Here is a 21,437-nt window from a genome sequence, read left to right as displayed (position 1 = left end):
TGTTACGCATACCGTTAGAATTGCCATAAACTCTAGATATTGGAAATATATGTAACACATACAGGCTATTTGTAGTATAGAAGCTACATTGGAAAATGTGAGAAATGATGAAAATTTTAAGTAAGTTGGAACATTTTACCACGTAGCTCCTAAACTATACGTAGCACAGGAATAGTTCTTAAACACCTAAAAACTAGAGTATATGACAATTCTAACGATATGCATAACATTTTTCTACTATTAACACAAGCCTCACTATTTGATTTTTAAAAATGTACGCATTTTTGTAAACACTTTAAATTAGTCATGATCCAAAAATCTTCTAAAATAGGTATTTTGGAAAAACCGTTTTTTAAGGCAGAATATGTTGAAAATCGCCAAATATTTTTTTCTCATACAAAATGCCCCACATCAATGAAGAAATTAAGATATAGATTATTAATTTTTGTCAATGGCAAGTGGGTTAAACTAAGCAATACTTTTAACTTATTAAAAAAAAGTTAGAAATAAATTAATTAAGGATGCCAAGATCCATTTCTCACGAAAATACCACAACAATCTGTGCACTTATAAGACTAAGGAAAAATCACCCTTTTCTTTGCTTACACATAAAAAAAAACTAAATTTATGCTACAAAAATTTTGTTGTACTACATCTCTTTTGAAATAAATTTTCAAACTTGGTTTACAATTAGATATAAAACCTGTATTAATTTTGTAAAATCAGTTACCAAATATTAATATATCTATGCAGGTACACTAACATATGGAAAATTGTTAAAATCTTCAGAAATTACATCATTTAAGAATGAAATTGTACAAAACAAATAAATAAATATCATTTGCTATACATATCCAGCAAAAAATTTAGCAGTCTTACTAAAGTATTTCCATAAACATAAGCATTTTTGTTTTTCTCTAAATGATCGCAAACAAGTCGAATTTTCCTAAATACCTGTCTCACACACACACACATACATGCCCACAAACGCCTACGCCCACCCACACACACACATACACACCCACACACGCCAAAGCCCACTAACACACACACACACCACACACACCCAACCTCCGACAAACAAATATCATGCTGGGTTTTAAATTAAAAGATTTATAATTATTTGCATTAAATAGAGAATAGAAAATAGAAAGTTTCATCAAATTGAATGCTTTTATAGATTTAACCCGATTTAACCATGTTTTACTAAGACACTTAGATTTATTTTTAATTATTTTTATACTTATAATGTTTATTTAAAAACTAACTCAGGTATTTTGTATCGTAAAGTATATCGTAAAGTTGTATTTTTAGGGATGGACAAAAATTTTCTTGGATTCATTGATTTTATTTCTTTCTACATGTATTTATGATTTACTCTTATAACAATACTCAATGGGTATTTCCCCTCAAATTGCCTGTCGATCACTGAAACCCTTAGTATTGAAATAAAAAAATTACCAATGTTAGTATAATTTAGCTGTCAACATATTTGTTTGCTTTCCTTTAAAAGACCATTTTTGGAAAAAAAATACCCTTATTCAATTGTCGTCATAACATGTTAAGATACTCAAATTATAGAAGTACTTTTATAGACATTTTTACACAGAAAAACAAATGATGAAATAATCAGTCAATACAAAAAAACATTTTGGTTCTCAAAATGAGATTAAAAGAAAGGTAGATAGATAGACAGAGAGAGGTTATACTCAAAAAATGCCTATCTTAGAAAACGCTTATAATAAAAACTTTGGTTCATGGAAAGGATACAAAGGATACAAATACAACAAAACCCGCAAACTTGTTTCCTTTCCATGACCCAAAACTTTTAAATTATTTTGTGTTTTAAAGTTTATTTTGAATATCTACTATAAGTACCCCTCTTTCTGTTTAAGTTAATAAATTATATTTAAGTAATACACACATCCTAAATATAAATTGTTATAATAATATAACAGGATGTCTGTATGTTTGTCTGTTCTAAAGGATCTTGCCAACAGCTGAACCAGTATGGTTCTCCTTTACAGGGTAGCTCGTCATAAGTTCTTAAAAGGTTTATAACTATTTTGGAGGAGAATACCACCACCCTCCAAAACGATTTATACATTATACATTAAAAATTTTAATTTTTAAAATTTAAATTTTTTATGGAAGTTTGAAGCTTTTTTAGCAAGTAGTAAAAATTGAGATAGGATGAGGGTGCTATATTCACAATCGACAACTATAAATCAGCTGACCTTATACCCATATTTGGTAATATCTTTTCGATTATCGTTAGAAATAGTTTAATATCCCCGTAAAAAAGAAATTATAAACTTTTTTGGTTAGTTTAATATGTATGTAAAAGAATTTATTCTACTCTAAGTTTGCAAGTAAACTTCAACAAAAAGATTGTCATTTGTCGATTTTGATAGGTTTTAAGATATGTATAATAAAACACAAAATACAAAGATGTTTTCAAGGGAATAAATTCGTTTTTTTAAAGTTTGATTTATTTTTAAATGGGAAGTATTAAAGACTTAATTCTCAAAATAGTACTCTTAAAAAACATTAATCAGTGACATATATCAACTTTTTCCCAGCTTCGTGAACACTTTAAGGGTTAAAAAACCACCTCTGGTTAAGGTGTCAATAGAAAGGTCATTGCATGTATATCATTTACATTTATAAAAGATTTTGAACTTTTCATGATCAAATTAGATTCAAATTCAGTATATTGAAATTAGGAACATTATGAAATCTAAAATTTTTTATATATTTTTTAAAGATTTGTTAGAAGCAGCTAAGAAAGGAAGATTTAATGAAGTAAAAGAATTACTTGATATTGGAGTCAACATTGAAGCAAAAGATGGCAATGGTTCGTATTCTTTTTATAATCATTCAGCAACTTACAATTATTATCTAATAATTTTCTGCATTCCAATAAAAACAAGAATGACAACATCCATAATGAACATTAAGCCTTGTAGAGTGTCAGAACTTAATAAGCAGAACATTAACAGTTATACCTAAATAATAAATGGTTTATAATATCATGATAAAAAATCTATCAATCTCTTCTTGTAATTAAAAATAAAACAATATATACTGAACCTAATCTATATATATCTAGGGACAACAAGTCTGATGTATGCATCAAGGTATGGCCACCTTGATGTGGTCAGATTTCTATGGGATAGTGGAGCAGATATCCATGCTAAGGATAATACTGGTAAGTTAGTTTAGATATTTTTAAATGACTTTGCCATATAGAAATAGAAAAAACTAAATTCTGAAGAACCTAAAAAGCTCTTTGCATGGAGCCAAAAAAGAAAATATAGTAAGTTAGCTTAGATATTTCTATGAAATATTGTTATGTTTTGTCATATAATATATTAAAGGGAGTGTAAGCGCAAAATTTTTTCATCTGATTATCAAATCTTAACATTTTCTAAGCACATTTTACTACACTGATCAACCAAAAACGTCCTATTAACAAAAATATCCAGAAATAATGCCTTGATTTTATGGTATTTTGGGAGGGAAAAAGGAAAAAACATAATAAACATAATTTTATAATGTTTGTAGGGATATTTAACTTGTCATATATAGTTGAAACAATTTACTTATTGTTAAGGATTTATTTTATGATATAAAATTGCCAATTAGTTTTTTTTGTAACGTAGTAATTAGGTAATAAAGACCTATTTTAAATTAGTATTATTGGCAAAAAAATACCTCACTCTCTACAAAGGGTTGAATCTCATAGGTTATTTGAAATAATAATATCCTTTTTTATTGTGTTGGACAATAAATAACCCACTTTCAAGAATTAGTTTACACATTTATTAGACTGTTTATAAAGAAATATTGCGTTTTTATTATTTACAAATTTGTAATTAAAGGTGGGCATCTAAAGTTAATTGGATACTAATAAAGAAACCTGTTTCTAGCTTTGTTATTGTATTTGGTTTTCAATAAAAATATTGCTTATTTTATAAATTTCTAAGAAACTATACATTGGTTTAAAGCAAGGATTATGTTAAAAGTCAGCTTAACCGTTAGGAAAAATCAAGAACTATGTGCAAAAGTTTAATTTTAGCTATAATGGGAGAAAAAAGCAAATTAATGCACATTTTATATAGTACGGAAAATACTTTCCTTTCCCTGTACCTTATAAAAATCGTCAGAAAAAGCCTTTTTTTAAGCAAACAAAAGAGCGTTTTGCTCCTTCTGTGAGATATTATGAATGAGATAATGTTAAGATTTAATATTAAGATGAGAAAAATTTACGTTCACAGTCCCTTTAAGCATAAAATATCATTGTTGTTATTATAAATCTAATTTAGCTTAAACTATAATGGTAAGTTAGTTTAGATATTTTAATGTTATATGGTGTTGATTTGTTATTCAATGTTAGAAATTTAAAATATTATCTATATACTTTAGCTAAAACTATCTTTCTAACCTAATTTGTAGGTATACCTATCTATAGATTGGAGTATATATATTTTGAAAACTTTATATATCTTATGCTTATATATGCTTATTTGGTCAACCTATTTTGGGTATAGTCCCTTTAGTGGCAACACCCCGTAAGGGGCAATTCATCATATTTTTAAAAGCTTATTATGTTTTTTAGGTTAGGTTAGGTTATATTGGGTTAGGTGATTGCCCCACAGGGTTAGGCAATTGGCCCAGCAGGGTTAGAGCCCCCCGCAGGTGCTAGAAATAGGAGAAAAGCTTCTCTGAAAAATACAAAGAATCGCCCCTTAAGAAGCGTTTTCACAAAAGAGACTATACCCCCAATTTTATATAAGTTCACCTTAATACTTAATGATTATCAAAAATCTATATATCTGTTTTTATATATATCAATCTATTATTGTAATTAAAAATAAACACTTTAGCCCAGTTTACAAAAGGTCTACCTCTGGAAATTTTAGGTCAACCAATAGAAGCTTTAGGTTGACTGATTTTATAAATTAAAGTTATTTGTGGGTCGTACTCGTTTAGGTTGACCTACAGAAAAAATCGGTCGATCTTTAAAAGTTATTTGTTAACTGGGCATTTATACTAAACCTAATCTAAAAATATTTAGGGACAACAAGTCTGGTATGGGCATCAATAAATGGCCACCTTGATGTGGTCAGAGCTCTTGTGGATAGTGGAGCAGATATCCATGCTAAGAATGATTATGGTATGTTAGTTTAGATATCTTTATTAAATATGGACATAAATTGTCATATAATCTCTTAAAGGAACCCTGCAAGACCGTTTTAACTACTGAAAGACTGCTATGAGTAGACCCATTACCCAAAATTTTAACCCTCCAGCATCAATAACAAAAAAGTTATAGACATTTCAAAATGATATTTTTAGTATCATGAAAATTTTGAAAGTTTTTCATTGCTAATAATAAAAATTTCATTACTGTAATACGTCACTAAGAAAGAAAATTATAAGCTAATTTTTGGCAGAAACTTTGGATGTCAGTAACGAATTACATTTTTACAATAAAAACATCCTTCTTTATAGTCAAAATCATTTAAAAAATTCAGTTTAATTTACTTTGTTCTCAGAGTACCTGTAGTGTAAGAATGCCAGCCTTTAGGATTTCTAGCCAATCAGAAGGCTGAGTCAAAGCTAAGTCCACTGAACAACCAATCACAGCTGAGCATCTGTATCACATACAGATTGACCCTGGAAAAAGTATTTTTTAGCATCTGCAGCCCTTATTTCTCAATGAATTATTAAAAAATGTATATGTCCTTGTTCTCTATATATTTCCACACAAGAAGATATAAAAATATTTTTTTACCTCCATTAACACCTTACATTTTTAGAGCTAAAGTTTTGAAAAGGTGACTGAGGAAAAAGTAACTTCTAATATGAAACGACTTTTTTAGCAAAATTAAAATGGAAATCCTTTTATTTTTGTTACTAGCAGAAACTTTATACAAAAAAGGAAATAAAAAATTTAGGTTTTGAGTAAAAAGCATTTTTTACACATATTTTTGAGTCTTTTTAGTTTAATGATATTTTGAAAAACTTACTTATTAGGCAAAATTATTTTAGATTAAAATACCAAATAAATCTTTATGAATATAGCAGGAAAATTGTTTTTGTTTCATAATCCTAACTTTAATAACTAAAAAGTTACGAAGAAAATAAAATTACAACATCATGATTTTTTAGTCTTAAAAGCTTAATTAACCCTTTATAAAATGATAAAGATGTCAGAAAAGGGGGCGGAGCAGCTGTCATAATTAATCCTTTTCATAAATAAGGGTAACTAAATAACCTAAAATTTGCAAATAATCAATTCATTCAATAGTATTTTTACCCATTAAAAATTGATATTTTTTGGTGGAATAAAAAAGAAATAATTAGTTAGCTTGTTTTTTTGTGTATCATTATTCAGTTGCCAGAAAAACATAATATAACCATCCAAAAATTATGAGAAACACAAAAAAATCCTTTTTCTCTGTCACTTTTTCAAAACTTTAGCTCTAAAAATCTCCGGTGTTAATGGAGGTAAAATCAAAATTTTTATATATGCTTGTGTGGAAATGTACAGAGAACACAGATATATACATTTTTTAATAATTCATTGAGAAATAAGGGCTGCAGATGCTAAAAAATACTTTTTCGAGGGTCAATCTGTACATTAGTTTCATTTTTTCTCAGTGTGATTTTACGCTTACAATTTTATTTTAAACCAAATTTTTTAAAGAGATTTTGACTATTTAAAGGGTAGTTTTTATTGTAAAAATGTTATCAGTTACAGGCAGCCTAAATTTCTGACAAAATTAAGCTTTTAATTTGGCTTTAAGACGACTTAATTTAATATTGAAATTTCTATCATAAGGAATGAAAATCTTTCAAAATTTTCATTGTACTAAAAAAAAACATTTTGAAATGTTTGTAACTTTTTTGTTATTGAAGCTGGAGGCTTCAAATTCTGGGTATTAAGTCTACTAGTGGCAGTCTTTCAGCAGTTAAAGCGGTGTATTTCTTGCAGGGTACCTTTAAGCAAATAACATTAATGTTATAAACTATCTACTTTTGCTAAAACTATTTTTCTATCCTAATTTGTAGGTATACTTATTTATAGATTGGAGTATATATATTTGAAAACTTTTTCTTTATATCTTATGCTTATTAGGCCAACCTATTTTATGTAAGTATACCTAAATACTATCAGATTAATGATATAATACTTCAAAAATCTTTATATGTCTATTACAGTGTCCCGTCCTAGAAAAATTTTGGCCCCTAGCCAAAATATGAATGATATATGCAAAAAAAAGTCCCATGCAAAATATTTTTTTCTGTAATGCAAAAGTTGCGAAGGTACAAGCACTTTCAAATTTTAAAGCCCCCCTGATGGAGGTCAAAAATTCATTGCATCACAACTATGACTTCATGGTGCCTCTATGAGGTGCCTTTAGGAGTAGAATCTGGAACTTATGTCCGTTTCAAAATATCACATTACTAGCCTTAGAAATGACTAAAAAACTACCATTTTTTAGAGTTTATTGAGAATTGTCCAATTTGTAAATGTTTTTTGGGATTTTCTCAGATTAGGAACGAGATATTTTGAAACAGACAAGGGTTCCTGATTCTATTTCTCAAGGACTTTCATAGGAGCACCATGAAGCCATAGTTCTGATGCAATGAATTTTTGACCTCCATAAGTGGGGCTTAAAAATTTCAAAGTACTTGTATTGTTGCTATTTTTGCATTACATAAAAATATTTTGCATGGGTCATTTCTATGCATAAATCAACCATATCCTAATTTGTAGGTATACTTATTTATACATTGGAGTATATATATATTTGAAAACTTGTTCTATATATCTTATACTTATTAGGCCAACCTGTTTTATGTAAGTATACCTAAATACTATCAGATTAATGATATAATACTTCAAAAATTTTTATATGTCTATTACAATGTCCCATCCTGTAAAAATTTTAGCCCCTAGCCAAAATATGATTGATAAATGCAAAAAAAGTCCCATGCAAAATATTTTTTCTGTAATGCAAAAGTTGCGAAGGTACAAGCACTTTAAAATTTTGAAGCCCCCCTGATGGAGGTCAAAAATTCATTGCATCACAACTATGGCATCATGGTGCTCCTATGAGGGGCCTTGAGGAGTAGAATCTGGAACTTATGTCCGTTTCAAAATATCACATTACTAGCCTTAGAAATGACTAAAAAACTACCATTTTTTAGAGTTTATTGAGAATTGTCCAATTTGTAAATGTTTTTTGGGATTTTCTCAGATTAGGAACGAGATATATTGAAACAGACAAAAGTTCCTGATTCTATTTCTCAAGGCTTTTCATAGGATGCAATGAATTTTTGACCTCCATAAGGGGGGCTTCTAAATTTGAAATTGGTTGTAATGTTGCAATTTTTGTATTACAGACAAATATTTTTCATGGGTCATTTCTATGCATAAATCAACCATATTTTGGCTATACATCAATCAATCTATTCATGTAATTAAAAATAAACACTGTAAACTAAACTTAATCTATATATATCTAGGGATGACAAGTCTGATATATGCATCAAGGTATGGCTACCTTGATGTGGCGAGATTTCTTGTGGATAGTGGTGCAGATATCCATGCTAAGGATAATGATGGTAAGTTAGTTTAGATATTTTTAAATGACTTTGCCATATAGAAATAGAAAAAACTAAATTCTGAAGAACCTAAAAGGCTCTTTGCATGGAGCCAAAAAAGAAAATATGTAAAAATTTTATAGAAGGACATTGATTCAACCTTTTACTACGTTGATATTGTACTTTTGAAACAATATGTAGCAAAATATACAAGTTATTTCAATCTAATTGATATCTCATATTCAACACCAAGCATTTTTCCCTTACATGTACAAATCAGTACAGCCACATTTTTAGAGATATTAAAAAAACACCTTAAGTTAATCCAATGTACATTTTTACATAGAATATGGACCTATTATCCTTTTTTTCATATTCCTTTTGGTTGTTTCTGAAAACCGGAAAACGCAGTTTTTTTTGAAACACCATGTATATTTTGAAAACTTTTTCTATCTTATGCTTATAGGTCAACCTATTTTATATATGTATACCTGAATACTAAATAATTTATGATATCCTTGTCAAAACTTACATATATATATCTGTTAATATATCTAACAATCTATTCTTGTAATTAGAATTTAAACACTGAATACTAAACCTAATCTTTATATATTTAGGGTGGACAAGTCTGATATTTGCATCAACATATGGCCACCTTGATGTGGTCAGATTTCTTGTGGATAGTAGAGCAGATATTCATACTAAGGATAAGTGGGGTAAGTTAGTTTAGATATTTTAATTTCTTATGATTAAGATTTCTTATTTAATCTAAAAAAACTTAAAATATTATTGTTGCTATTATCCATCTACTTTAACTAAAAGTAACTTTCTATCATAGTTTGTAGGCATACCTATCCTTTCTTAGGAGTACCTATCTTTTAAAAACTTCTTCTATATATCTTATGCTTATATAGGCATACCCAAATACTAATAAATTTATCAAATCATTATTAAAAATCTATCTTTCTATCTTAATTTGTATGTATACCTATATTTACAGAGGAGTATCTATATCTTAAAAAATTCTTCTATGTATCTTATGATTATATATGCTTATTAGGTCAACCTAATTTATATAGTTATACCTAGATAAGAAATGATTTATGATATCATTGTCAAAAAATCTATAAGTTTATATTTCTAGTAATCTATTCTTGTAATTTAAAATTAACACTAGGACGTACAAGTCTGCAATTGGCATCAATGAAAAACCACATTGATGTTGTTACAGAGCTTCTAAAGAATGGAGCAGATATCAATTCTAAGAATAACAATGGTAAGTTAATTTAGATATTTTTATGAAATATTGTCATGATTTTTTATTCAATCTGTTAAACATAAAATATTAATGTTATCATTATTTTTCTACGTAAGGTAAAACTATCTTTCTACCCTAATTTGCAGGTATACCTATCCCTACTAAGGATTACCTATAATTTTAAAACTTTTTCTATGTAAAAGGTTTACCTATTCTAAATATATTATGTTATTACCAATATACACTTAATGGTTGGTAGGGAGGGGGGTGTTGATTGCAAAGATAAAACAGGGGGGATAAAAGTAGAGCAGTGTCATAAAAAAACATTAAATTTGATTATCATGAAATCTTTAAAATCAAGAAAAATTAAATAGCTAGAAATTAATCTAGCAGACAAAGACCAAATTGCTGCATAATTGTGTCATAAAAATGATGGATTATCCATCTCTTTTTTAGGGGTTTTCCTTTCCCACTTCTCCTCTCATCTCCCTCATTTGATCTTTCTCAATCTAGCATCACAAGTAATAGACAAATCAAAATGAAACTATGTGAAAATTTGTAGAATGTAAACAAATTCAATCCCTGAAATTTCAGCCGCCAATCTTAAAAAGGAATTGAGAAAATCACAAAAACCTAAAAAGCTAGGAATTAAACTAGCACCCCTATTATTGTTCAAATTTTGATGAAACTTAGTTAAAATATGAGAAATGTAAACTTGTTTAATCCCAAAAAATTTAGCTGTCTATCTTGAATAGAAGCCAAGAAAATCATGTTTCCCCAACTATGTCTCTAACAGACGGACAGACAAACAGACAGACAGATGGACAGATGGACATTTCAAATTATAGAGTAGCTTTGCTACTAAAAATAAATAGAATATAGTTATATTATGTATCTTTCTGTCATTCTGTCTATTAATTAGGGTTGGGCCGGATATCCGGTGTGGCCGGATATCCGGCCGGATATCCGGCCATTTTCACTATCCGGCCGGATACCGGATATTGAAACTATCCGGCCGGATATCCGGCAATATAATCTTTTATATTTTACAACAAAAATCTCTGTTTTTTTAAATCTTAAATGGCTGTAATTTTCTTATTATTGAAGATAGAAGAACAATTTTTTCTGAATATGTTTATCTTTATTATATTAGAAATCTCAAAACATAAATTTTGGCGGTGGCAGCAGTACTTGGCAGTTGCCAGGCGCAAACCGACGGTTTGCAGGAAAACGGCAACGGATTTTATGAAATTGTAATATGTCATGAAGATATATAAAAAAGCCTAAGTTTAAAATTTGAAATCTTCAAGTAAAAATTTGCGGTCACAGGAACCGTTTAAAGATTTCTGGAGACTTGGAGGTTCAGGACTTGCAGGATTATACATGGAACATGAAATGCTTTGTTTAAGTAAAAAAATATTTTTACTTTTTACCTGAATGACCTTACCAGATTTGCTGGCATCCTGTGCCCGCCAGGAAGGAGGTATTAAAAAAATTTCAACTGTCAGTTATGTGTCATACCAATATTTCGAAAGTCACTTAGTTATAGCCCTCTACCTTTTATACACAGAAAATGGGATAGAAAAAAACAGAGGGGGGGGGGGGCAGGCATTCAACGCCACATTCCCGCCCATCCTCCAACCGTTAGGGGTTGATATTACAGATTGAGGGAAGTAATAGTTCATTAGATGTATTTGCTAAGACAAAAGATCATTTAATACTTACTTAATTTTTAAGTTTTAATCTTAATTTCATCCTATTATACAAAGTAGTAAGCTTTTTTTGTCTGTAGCGAAGGATCTCGCTAACCGCTGAACTGATATGTTCTCCTTTAGAGTGAAGCTTCTTATAGGTCCCAGGGTGGTTCTAGGCTGTTTCATTTTCATAAAAAAAAGTCGTTGTAAGGTTTTAAATTATTTTTCTGCACTTTCATGTCCCTTCTAATATCCCTAGATACTAGGGACGCAGCCGCTAGTATAATATAAAACACTAGTTTATAAAGAAATTTTTTTTGCGGGTATAGTCTTCTTTGTGGCAAAGACCCTTAAGGAGCGATTATTCGTATTTTCACAGTAGCTTTCCTCCTATTTCTAGCCATTTGCGGGGGACTCTAACCTTGCGGGGCCAATTGCCTAACCCTGCGGGGCAATCACCTAACCAAATATAACCTAACCTAACATAAAATAACCTATTAAAAGCAGTTTTAAAAATACAACGAATTGCCACAAAAGGGACTATATCCTTTTTTGATACTTTAATATGTAGTAATTTGGCCGGATAACCGGATATCCGGCGTTGGCCGGATATCCGGCCGGTTACCGGATATCCGGCATTTGAAATCAGCCGGATATCCGGTATCCGGTATCCGGCCAAAAAAATATCCGGCCCAACCCTACTATTAATATCAATCTACTAATCTTTATCAATATATTTATCTATTATTCAATATTCATTCTAGGGTTGGGCCGGATATTTTTTTGGCCGGATACCGGATACCGGATATCCGGCTGATTTCAAATGCCGGATATCCGGATATATATTTGGCCAACGCCGGATATCCGGTTATCCGGCCAAATTATTACATATTAAAGTATCAAAAAAGGATATAGTCCCTTTTGTGGCAATTCGTTGTATTTTTAAAACTGCTTTTAATAGGTTATTTTATGTTAGGTTAGGTTATATTTGGTTAGGTGATTGCCCCGCAGGGTTAGGCAATTGGCCCCGCAAGGTTAGAGTCCCCCGCAAATGGCTAGAAATAGGAGGAAAGCTACTGTGAAAATACGAATAATCGCTCCTTAAGGGTCGTTGCCACAAAGAAGACTATACCCGCAAAAAAAATTTCTTTATAAACTAGTGTTTTATATTATACTAGCGGCTGCGTCCCTAGTATCTAGGGATATTAGAAGGGACATGAAAGTGCAGAAAAATAATTTAAAACCTTACAACGACTTTTTTTTATAAAAATGAAACAGCCTAGAACCACCCTGGGACCTATAAGAAGCTTCACTCTAAAGGAGAACATATCAGTTCAGCGGTTAGCGAGATCCTTCGCTACAGACAAAAAAAGCTTACTACTTTGTATAATAGGATGAAATTAAGATTAAAACTTAAAAATTAAGTAAGTATTAAATGATCTTTTGTCTTAGCAAATACATCTAATGAACTATTACTTCCCTCAATCTGTAATATCAACCCCTAACGGTTGGAGGATGGGCGGGAATGTGGCGTTGAATGCCTGCCCCCCCCCCCCCCCCCTCTGTTTTTTTCTATCCCATTTTCTGTGTATAAAAGGTAGAGGGCTATAACTAAGTGACTTTCGAAATATTGGTATGACACATAACTGACAGTTGAAATTTTTTTAATACCTCCTTCCTGGCGGGCACAGGATGCCAGCAAATCTGGTAAGGTCATTCAGGTAAAAAGTAAAAATATTTTTTTACTTAAACAAAGCATTTCATGTTCCATGTATAATCCTGCAAGTCCTGAACCTCCAAGTCTCCAGAAATCTTTAAACGGTTCCTGTGACCGCAAATTTTTACTTGAAGATTTCAAATTTTAAACTTAGGCTTTTTTATATATCTTCATGACATATTACAATTTCATAAAATCCGTTGCCGTTTTCCTGCAAACCGTCGGTTTGCGCCTGGCAACTGCCAAGTACTGCTGCCACCACCAAAATTTATGTTTTGAGATTTCTAATATAATAAAGATAAACATATTCAGAAAAAATTGTTCTTCTATCTTCAATAATAAGAAAATTACAGCCATTTAAGATTTAAAAAAACAGAGATTTTTGTTGTAAAATATAAAAGATTATATTGCCGGATATCTGGCCGGATAGTTTCAATATCCGGTATCCGGCCGGATATTGAAAATGGCCGGATATCCGGCCGGATATCCGGCCACACCGGATATCCGGCCCAACCCTAATTCATTCTATTATCTACTTACATATCTAGAACTCTACCTAATCTAAATAAAATATTATTGTTGTTATTATAAATCTAATTTTGCTAAAACTATCTTTCTACCCTAATTTGTGTGTAAACTTATTAATACATTGTAGTATCTATATTTTGAAAACTTCTTTTATCTTATGCTTACAGGTTAACCTATTTTATATATGTATACTTTAATACTAAATAATTTATGATATCATGGTGAAATTTACATACATATCTTTTTATATATGTATCAATATATAGAATATATATATATTCCATATATCAATTCTATATATCAATCACTAGTAAAATGTAGGTGTTTTAGCCAAAAAGATGAATACTCAGGAAATTTGACCTGTTATCATTTATTTATACCTAAATAGAGAGCCCCAAGTCTTTATTTAAATCATAGTGCATAGCCTAATTTTTTTCATATTTTTTATATTTTATTCCTAATAAAACCCTCTATTTTCCAAAAATCTAACATCATTTCAACAAGTTTTATTCATTTATTTTATATGAAGTTCTTTTAAATCCAAAATAATATTTGTTTTGTATAGAAATACATTTAATAAACTAAGATGGCATTCAAAATTTTTAAAAAAATTCAAAGTATATGAAGATTTCAACTAAATTATAATAGCAATTCAGATCTTCATACTGGAATAGGTCACTAGGACAAACAAACATTAACAATTACAGAATAATCATAATATATATAAATGTCTAAAAGTTGAAACAAAATTGAGTAAATTAGTTGAAAATCTTGACGTAATGACATTCTGGTAACAACATTACAGTTGCTACGGTTTCTAAGTTATATCTACCAAAGCTAAACTACTACAGGAATCACCATGGAAAGTTTGAAATTGGTAAGACAATTCTAACATGTCTAAATTAACGGGAAAAAGCTCTGGACGGACCAACCCTAATTATAGAAAAGCTTCACTTTTAATAAACACATCACTTTGAATTTATAATTCATAATTACAAATATGTTTTACAATAATTACAAAGACAGGTTGGTTCCTTCAGATTTATAAAATCTAAGCCTTCCTTTGCACCAGATTTTACAAGCTTAATTTTAATTATACCTTGGCAATTCTTGTCTTCTTCCACAAGCTACACAAATTATTTTTCGAGCTTTTAAATGATCTATTGCAAAATATGGTAGTTTGATATTAATAAATCAATCACACTAAGTATGAATTTTATTACTAATAAGCTTCCTGGATATTTCATTTTTTGACTCATGGATTTTTTTTTATAAATTACTTATGTTAAAAACATGAATTGATACCTTTTTCCAAAAAAAAAAATATACTCAAGTTCGAATGCAGTTTATTTTTTAGGCTATGCACTTATGATTTAAACAAAGACGTGGGGCCCTCTATATAGGTATAAATAATTGATATCAGGTCGAATTTCGAGAGTATTCTTCTTTTTGACTAAAAAACCTATATTTTACTAGTGCAATATTATATAAAATTAAAACACTGTAAATTAAACCTAATCTATAAATATTTAGGGACAACAAGTCTGATGTTTGCCTCAATAAATGGTCACCTTGATGTGGTCAGAGCTCTTGTGGATAGTGGAGCAGATATCCAGGCTAAGAATAATTATGGTAAGTTACTTTAGATATTTTTATTGAATATGGTCATAAATTCTCTTAAGCAAATAACATTAATGTTATAAACTATCTACTTTTGTTCAACCATATTTTGGCTATACAACAAACAATCTATTCATGTAATTAAAATAAACACTGTATACTAAACCTAATATATATATATCTAGGGATGATAAGTCTGTTATTTGCATCAAGGGAGGGACACCTTGACATTGTAACAGTTCTTCTGAAGTATGGTGCTGACATCAATGCTGGGAATATATATGGTAAGTTAGTTTATATATTTTTATAATTTGTCATTTAATCTTTTAAACATAAAATATTGTTGTTATTATCTATCTACTTAAGGTAATACTATCTTTCTACCATAATTTGTATTCATACCTACCCTTACTTAGGAGTACCTAAACTTCTTCTATATATCTTATGCTTATATATGCTTATTAGTAACCTATTCTATATTTGTATACCTAAATAATGAATGTTTTATAATATCAATGTCAAAAATTTACATAAGTATATCTGTTTATATATCTGTCAATCTATTCTTGTAATTAAAAATAAATACTGTATACTAGACCTAATCTATATATATCTAGGGGAGACAAGTCTGATAGTTGCATCATATAAGGGCCACCTTGATGTTGTCAGAGCTCTTGTGGAAGGTGGGGCAGATATTCAGGCTAAGAATAACCGGGGTAAGTTAGTTTATATTTCTTATGGCCTTAAATTTATTTTGTAAGTCAGATATTAATTTCATTATTAGAGATAGATATGTTATTCTCAATTTTAAATGGCAAATGTTTAAATAACCAATCTTTTTCTATTGCTGGCCCAGTAATAATGGTATCCTTAGCCCTGAAAGTTCTCTTCACACATTCTCTTGGGAAATAAATAATTAAAGTAATGTTCATTTTAAGGTAAGACTGCCCTGGATTATGCAATTGAAAAGGAACATTCTCAAATAGTAGCATATCTAAAACAAAAAGGTAAGTTATTCAAATTATTATGGTATTAATAAGAATCTGGATGTCTATGTATGTTAGGATCAATGAAACAAATAGTTGGGTAGTTACTGGTTGTGTCCAATAAGTTCAATAGAAAATATGTAATTATGCATAAGAGTAGAGTTTTTTAATATTTTATAGGAAGGGAAGGGGGAGGAAAGGGGGAAGATTTTTTTGAATTAAACCAGAAAGCAAAAAATTCTAATGGAATGAACTACAATCATTTTTTTATACTCCGTTTGGTTATATTTAATATCCGGAAATTGTCCCTAAAAGTGTGTTTTCTTAAATTACTTATGTTTTATGAGTTAACTATTATGAGCTCTCAATCAAAATTAAGGGATTAAGAAATTAGGGGGGGAGGGGAGTAAAACAAATAAGATCATTTCTAATACTCAGAATCAAAATTCAATGAAGGTCTTTGTTTGTATACCATTGTTTTATCTTTAATATTTATAAAAGTTTTTGAACTTTTCATGATCAAATAAGATTCAAACTTCAAATTCAGCAAATTGAAATTAGGAACATTATGAAATTATGATTTTTAATATTATTTTAAGATTTGTTAGAAGCAGCTGAGAATGGAAGAATTGATGAAGTAAAAGAATTACTTGATCTTGGAGTCAACATTGAAGGAAAAGATGACAATGGTTTGTATTCTTTTATTAATCATTCAGCAACTTACAATAATTATCTGCATTTCAATAAAAAAAGAATAACAACATCCATAATGAACATTAACTCTTGTATAGCAGAACATTAACTTTTAAGTCTAAATGAAATTGATTATAAAGTTGTTGCAACATTGCATTATTAGAGGAAACAGTAAAAAGACACACTGTCAAATTAACATTTGATTATTAGCTAACCTTTAATACTTTACCTTGTTGTCCCAAGAATCATTATTCCAAAAATCAGTTGAATAGGATAATCATATCAAATAAAAAAAATCTATCTATCTATCTACTTTTGCTAAAACTAAATTTCTACCCTAATTTGTTTGTATAAATATCCTTGCTTAGTAGTACCTATCTTTTAAAAACTTCATCTGCATATCTTATGATTATAAAGGTTTATTAGGTAAATCCATTTTATATAGATATACCTAGATAATAAATAATTTATGATATCATTATCAAAAATCTGTATATTTTTTATATATTTATCAATCTATTCTTGTAATTAAAAATAAACACTGTATACTAGACCTAATCTATATATATCTAGGGGAGACAAGTCTGATATTGGCATCAAAGTTTGGCCACCTTGATGTGGTCAGAGCTCTTGTGGATAGTGGAGCAGATATCCAAGCCAAGAGTAACTCTGGTAAGTTAGTTTAGATATTTTTATTAAATATGGTCATAAATTGTCATATAATCTCTTAAGCAAATAACATTAATGTTATATTCTATCTATTTTTCTAAAACTATTTTTCTATCCTAATTTGTAGGTATACTTATCTATTGGAGTATCTATATTTCTAAAAATTTATCTATGTATCTTATGCTTATTAGGCCAACCTATTTTACATAATTATACATAAATAATAAATGATTTATGATATCATTTTAAAAGCTATATATCTGTTTATACATCTATCAATCTATTCTTGTAATATGAAATAATCACTTTATACTAAACCTAATCTATATATATCTAGGGAGGACAAGTCTGATATCTGCATCAATAAATGGCCACCTTGATGTGGTCAGATTTCTTGTGGATAGTGGTGCAGATATCCATGCTAAGGATAAGTGGGGTAAGTTAGTTTAGATATTTTAATTTCTTATGATTAAGATTTCTTATTTAATCTAAATTATCCATCTACTTTAACTAAAAGTAACTTTCTATCATAGTTTGTAGGCATACCTATCCTTTCTTAGGAGTACCTATCTTTTGAAAACTTCTTCTATATATCTTATGCTTATATAGGCATACCCAAATACTAATAAATTTATTAAATCATTATTAAAAATCTATCTTTCTATCTTAATTTGTATGTATACCTATATTTACAGAGGAGTATCTATATCTTAAAAAATTCTTCTATGTATCTTATGATTATATATGCTTATTAGGTCAACCTAATTTATATAGTTATACCTAGATAAGAAATGATTTATGATATCATTGTCAAAAAATCTATAAGTTTATATTTCTAGTAATCTATCTTGTAATTTACAATTAACACTAGGGAGGACAAGTCTGCAATTGGCATCAATGAAAAACCACATTGATGTTGTTACAGAGCTTCTAAAGAATGGAGCAGATATCAATTCTAAGGATAACAATGGTAAGTTAATTTAGATATTTTTATGAAATATTGTCATGATTTTTTATTCAATCTGTTAAACATAAAATATTAATGTTATCATTATTTTTCTACTTAAGGTAAAACTATCTTTCTACCCTAATTTGTAGGTATAAACATAAACATAAACAAAAACATATTTATTTGGGCATAAAAATAAACATAGTCATAAAATTTAAAACAAAATATAAAACACAATTCAAATTACTATAACAATAAAACAACCTAAATCCTAATCAGTTCTGCCCGGGTAACCATGAATAGATCACTAAGGATCTGTCTACTTTGCCCAAAATATATTAAACAAAGGTATCCTGGATCCCTTTAAACTTATAGAACCTAGGTAGTATCGCCAAAATAAAAATAACATAAAAAAAATTACAAAATTTACAGAGCTGGAGATTTAGATTATTTGATAAAATTAGCTATTGCAAGGCATTAATTAGTTTAGACTTGATAGATTTAGCAAAAAGGTTTCTATCTTCAATAGATTTAAGTTCATCACTTAGATTATTCCAAAGAATGCCAAAGTTGAAAATTGGATGTTATTTAAGATATTCATATCTATAAGGCCTTATATGAATATCGTTGCCATTTCTAAGATTGTAATTACCATTTAGGTGATTATTTCTAATCCAGGTGGGATAAAAAGAAGGAGAAAGAGTTTCATTTAAGTAGTCATGCATAGTCATAAGAGATGAATATTCTATTTGTTGCATTATTGGAAGGATATTATGTTCCTTAAATAGAGGTGTAGTGCTTTCATTATATTTTACTTTTGAGACTAATCTTATAGCTTTCTTCTGCATTTTAATAATAGGATCAAGTGTAGTTTTAGTACACATAGACAGAATATTTGAACAATAATTGATATGAGATTGGAAATTAGCATTATATACCAGTTTTAATATTGGTGTAGGAAATAGATTACTTATTTGTCTAAGTGAATATAAATTTCTGGATAATTTTGAGTGTAAGGATTTAACATGTTCTACTAGAGTGAGATCTTGATCCAATAGAACTCCTAATGCACGTACACTTTTTTCATCAGAATTAGGAATGTGCTTTATCATTTTAATTTTAGTTATGTTACATTCATCAGAGTCATTCATGTTAAGGTAAAGGGGAAAATATGGGCTTGCATTGTTAATTGACAATTGTTCCAAATTGTCATATTTGGATTTAAATAAAATAAATTTAGATTTATCTGGATGCAGTGCAAGCTTATTAGCACTATACCAGTCACATATTTTACTAAGTTCTTTATTTACTAATACATTTAGTTCATTTAAATTGCTATGTGAAAACAGTGGTGTTGCATCATCAGCAAACAATACAGTTAGGGCTTTATCAGAGGCTCTATGTAAATCGTTAATGAATATTATAAACAGGATTACGCCTAAAATGCTACCTTGAAGAACGGAAATGTTAATGTTTTGTAATTCAGACCAAGATTCTCCAACTTTTACTTTCTGGTTTCTGCCACTCAGATAGCTTTTGAACCAGTTAAGAGCATTACCTCGTATACCAGCATTATCAAGCTTACTTAAAAGTATATCATGATTAACAGAATCAAAAGCTTTCATTGCATCAAGGAATACTCCGACAACATAGTCTCCATGATTAATCGATTCAGTAATATAATTAATTATTTTAAGAATTGCATGGTTAGTTGACCTATCTTTGAGAAAACCGAATTGATTCTCATCAAAGAAATCATTAGTGTACAAAAAATTTAGTAACCTCCTACAAATTAATTTTTCAAAAACTTTTGATACTTGATTTACTATTGCTATTCCTCTATGATAGTTAACATCAAGTGGAGAGCCAGAATTTTTATAAATTGCCACAACTTTTGAGGTCTTTAGATTTGCAGGAAAAATACCTTTTTCAATTGACAAATTAAAGATATGTGTTAAAGGCTTTAACAATTCTAACACTACAAATTGTAACAAAGGGAAAGGAATATCATTCACATCTTGTGATGTTTTTTTCCCCATGTTCATAATGACTTCAAGAATTTCTCCAGGGCTAACAGGAGCTAAAAAAAGTGAGGGAATTGTTGGGTTAGGTAGGTATTGTCTAAAATCAATGTCTTTATTAGGTATAAAAGCTGAAACTTTTTCCCCAATCTGAGAAAAATAATTATTAAAAGCATTAGCTATTTCAGTTTCATCATTAATGATTACACCATTTACATCTAATTTATCAGTCTTATTTGATTTATTGGTTTTATTACATGCCTCATTAATAGTTTTCCAAATTTTCTTGCTGTCCCCATTTGCATTTTCAATTGCCTCTCTATAGTAAATGGCTTTTGCTTTTTTTAATATAGAGTTATATAAATTACGATAATAGATATACTTTAGTTTGTCATCATTTGACCTTTTAGCTTTGGCTGAAAGATTAAGTTTAGTTCTCCTAGATTTCATTAAACCTTTGGTCATAAATTTATTTATGCAATGTTTATTACAATTAATCTTTACTTTTTTCTTAGGAAAGCTAAGTTCAAAAATATTATAAAAATCATCCCAAAAAATATCATAGGCTTCGTTGGGACAGTTGCTTGCAATGACATTATTCCATGTTAAAGTACTTATGTAATTTTTAAAGACTTCTTTATTATGTACATCAAAATTTCTTTTGTAAACAAAGCTAGGGC

The 21,437-nt window shown here is 29.2% G+C and overlaps 1 protein-coding gene across 1 annotated transcript in view; it reads left to right on the top strand.

Annotated features, from left to right (window-relative positions):
- LOC145332733 (uncharacterized) overlaps positions 1-21,437 on the top strand; it is a 79,342-nt gene that overhangs the window by 50,771 nt on the left and 7,134 nt on the right. The window contains exons 21-33 of the mRNA XM_080177777.1: positions 2,768-2,857; positions 5,081-5,179; positions 8,542-8,640; positions 9,240-9,338; positions 9,800-9,898; positions 15,353-15,451; positions 15,625-15,723; positions 16,057-16,155; positions 16,378-16,446; positions 17,025-17,114; positions 17,692-17,790; positions 18,125-18,223; positions 18,659-18,757. Of these exons, the coding sequence (XP_080033903.1) occupies positions 2,768-2,857; positions 5,081-5,179; positions 8,542-8,640; positions 9,240-9,338; positions 9,800-9,898; positions 15,353-15,451; positions 15,625-15,723; positions 16,057-16,155; positions 16,378-16,446; positions 17,025-17,114; positions 17,692-17,790; positions 18,125-18,223; positions 18,659-18,757 (1,239 nt within the window). The remainder of the gene's footprint in view (positions 1-2,767; positions 2,858-5,080; positions 5,180-8,541; positions 8,641-9,239; positions 9,339-9,799; positions 9,899-15,352; positions 15,452-15,624; positions 15,724-16,056; positions 16,156-16,377; positions 16,447-17,024; positions 17,115-17,691; positions 17,791-18,124; positions 18,224-18,658; positions 18,758-21,437) is intronic.

The sequence above is a fragment of the Acartia tonsa genome, chromosome 11, assembly GCF_053477335.1.
Source record: "Acartia tonsa isolate MP-2025a chromosome 11, ASM5347733v1, whole genome shotgun sequence".
Classification (NCBI taxonomy): Eukaryota; Metazoa; Arthropoda; class Copepoda; order Calanoida; family Acartiidae; genus Acartia; species Acartia tonsa.
The sequence above is the reverse complement of the archived record's forward strand: the minus strand, read 5'-3'. Positions and strand labels throughout refer to the sequence as shown.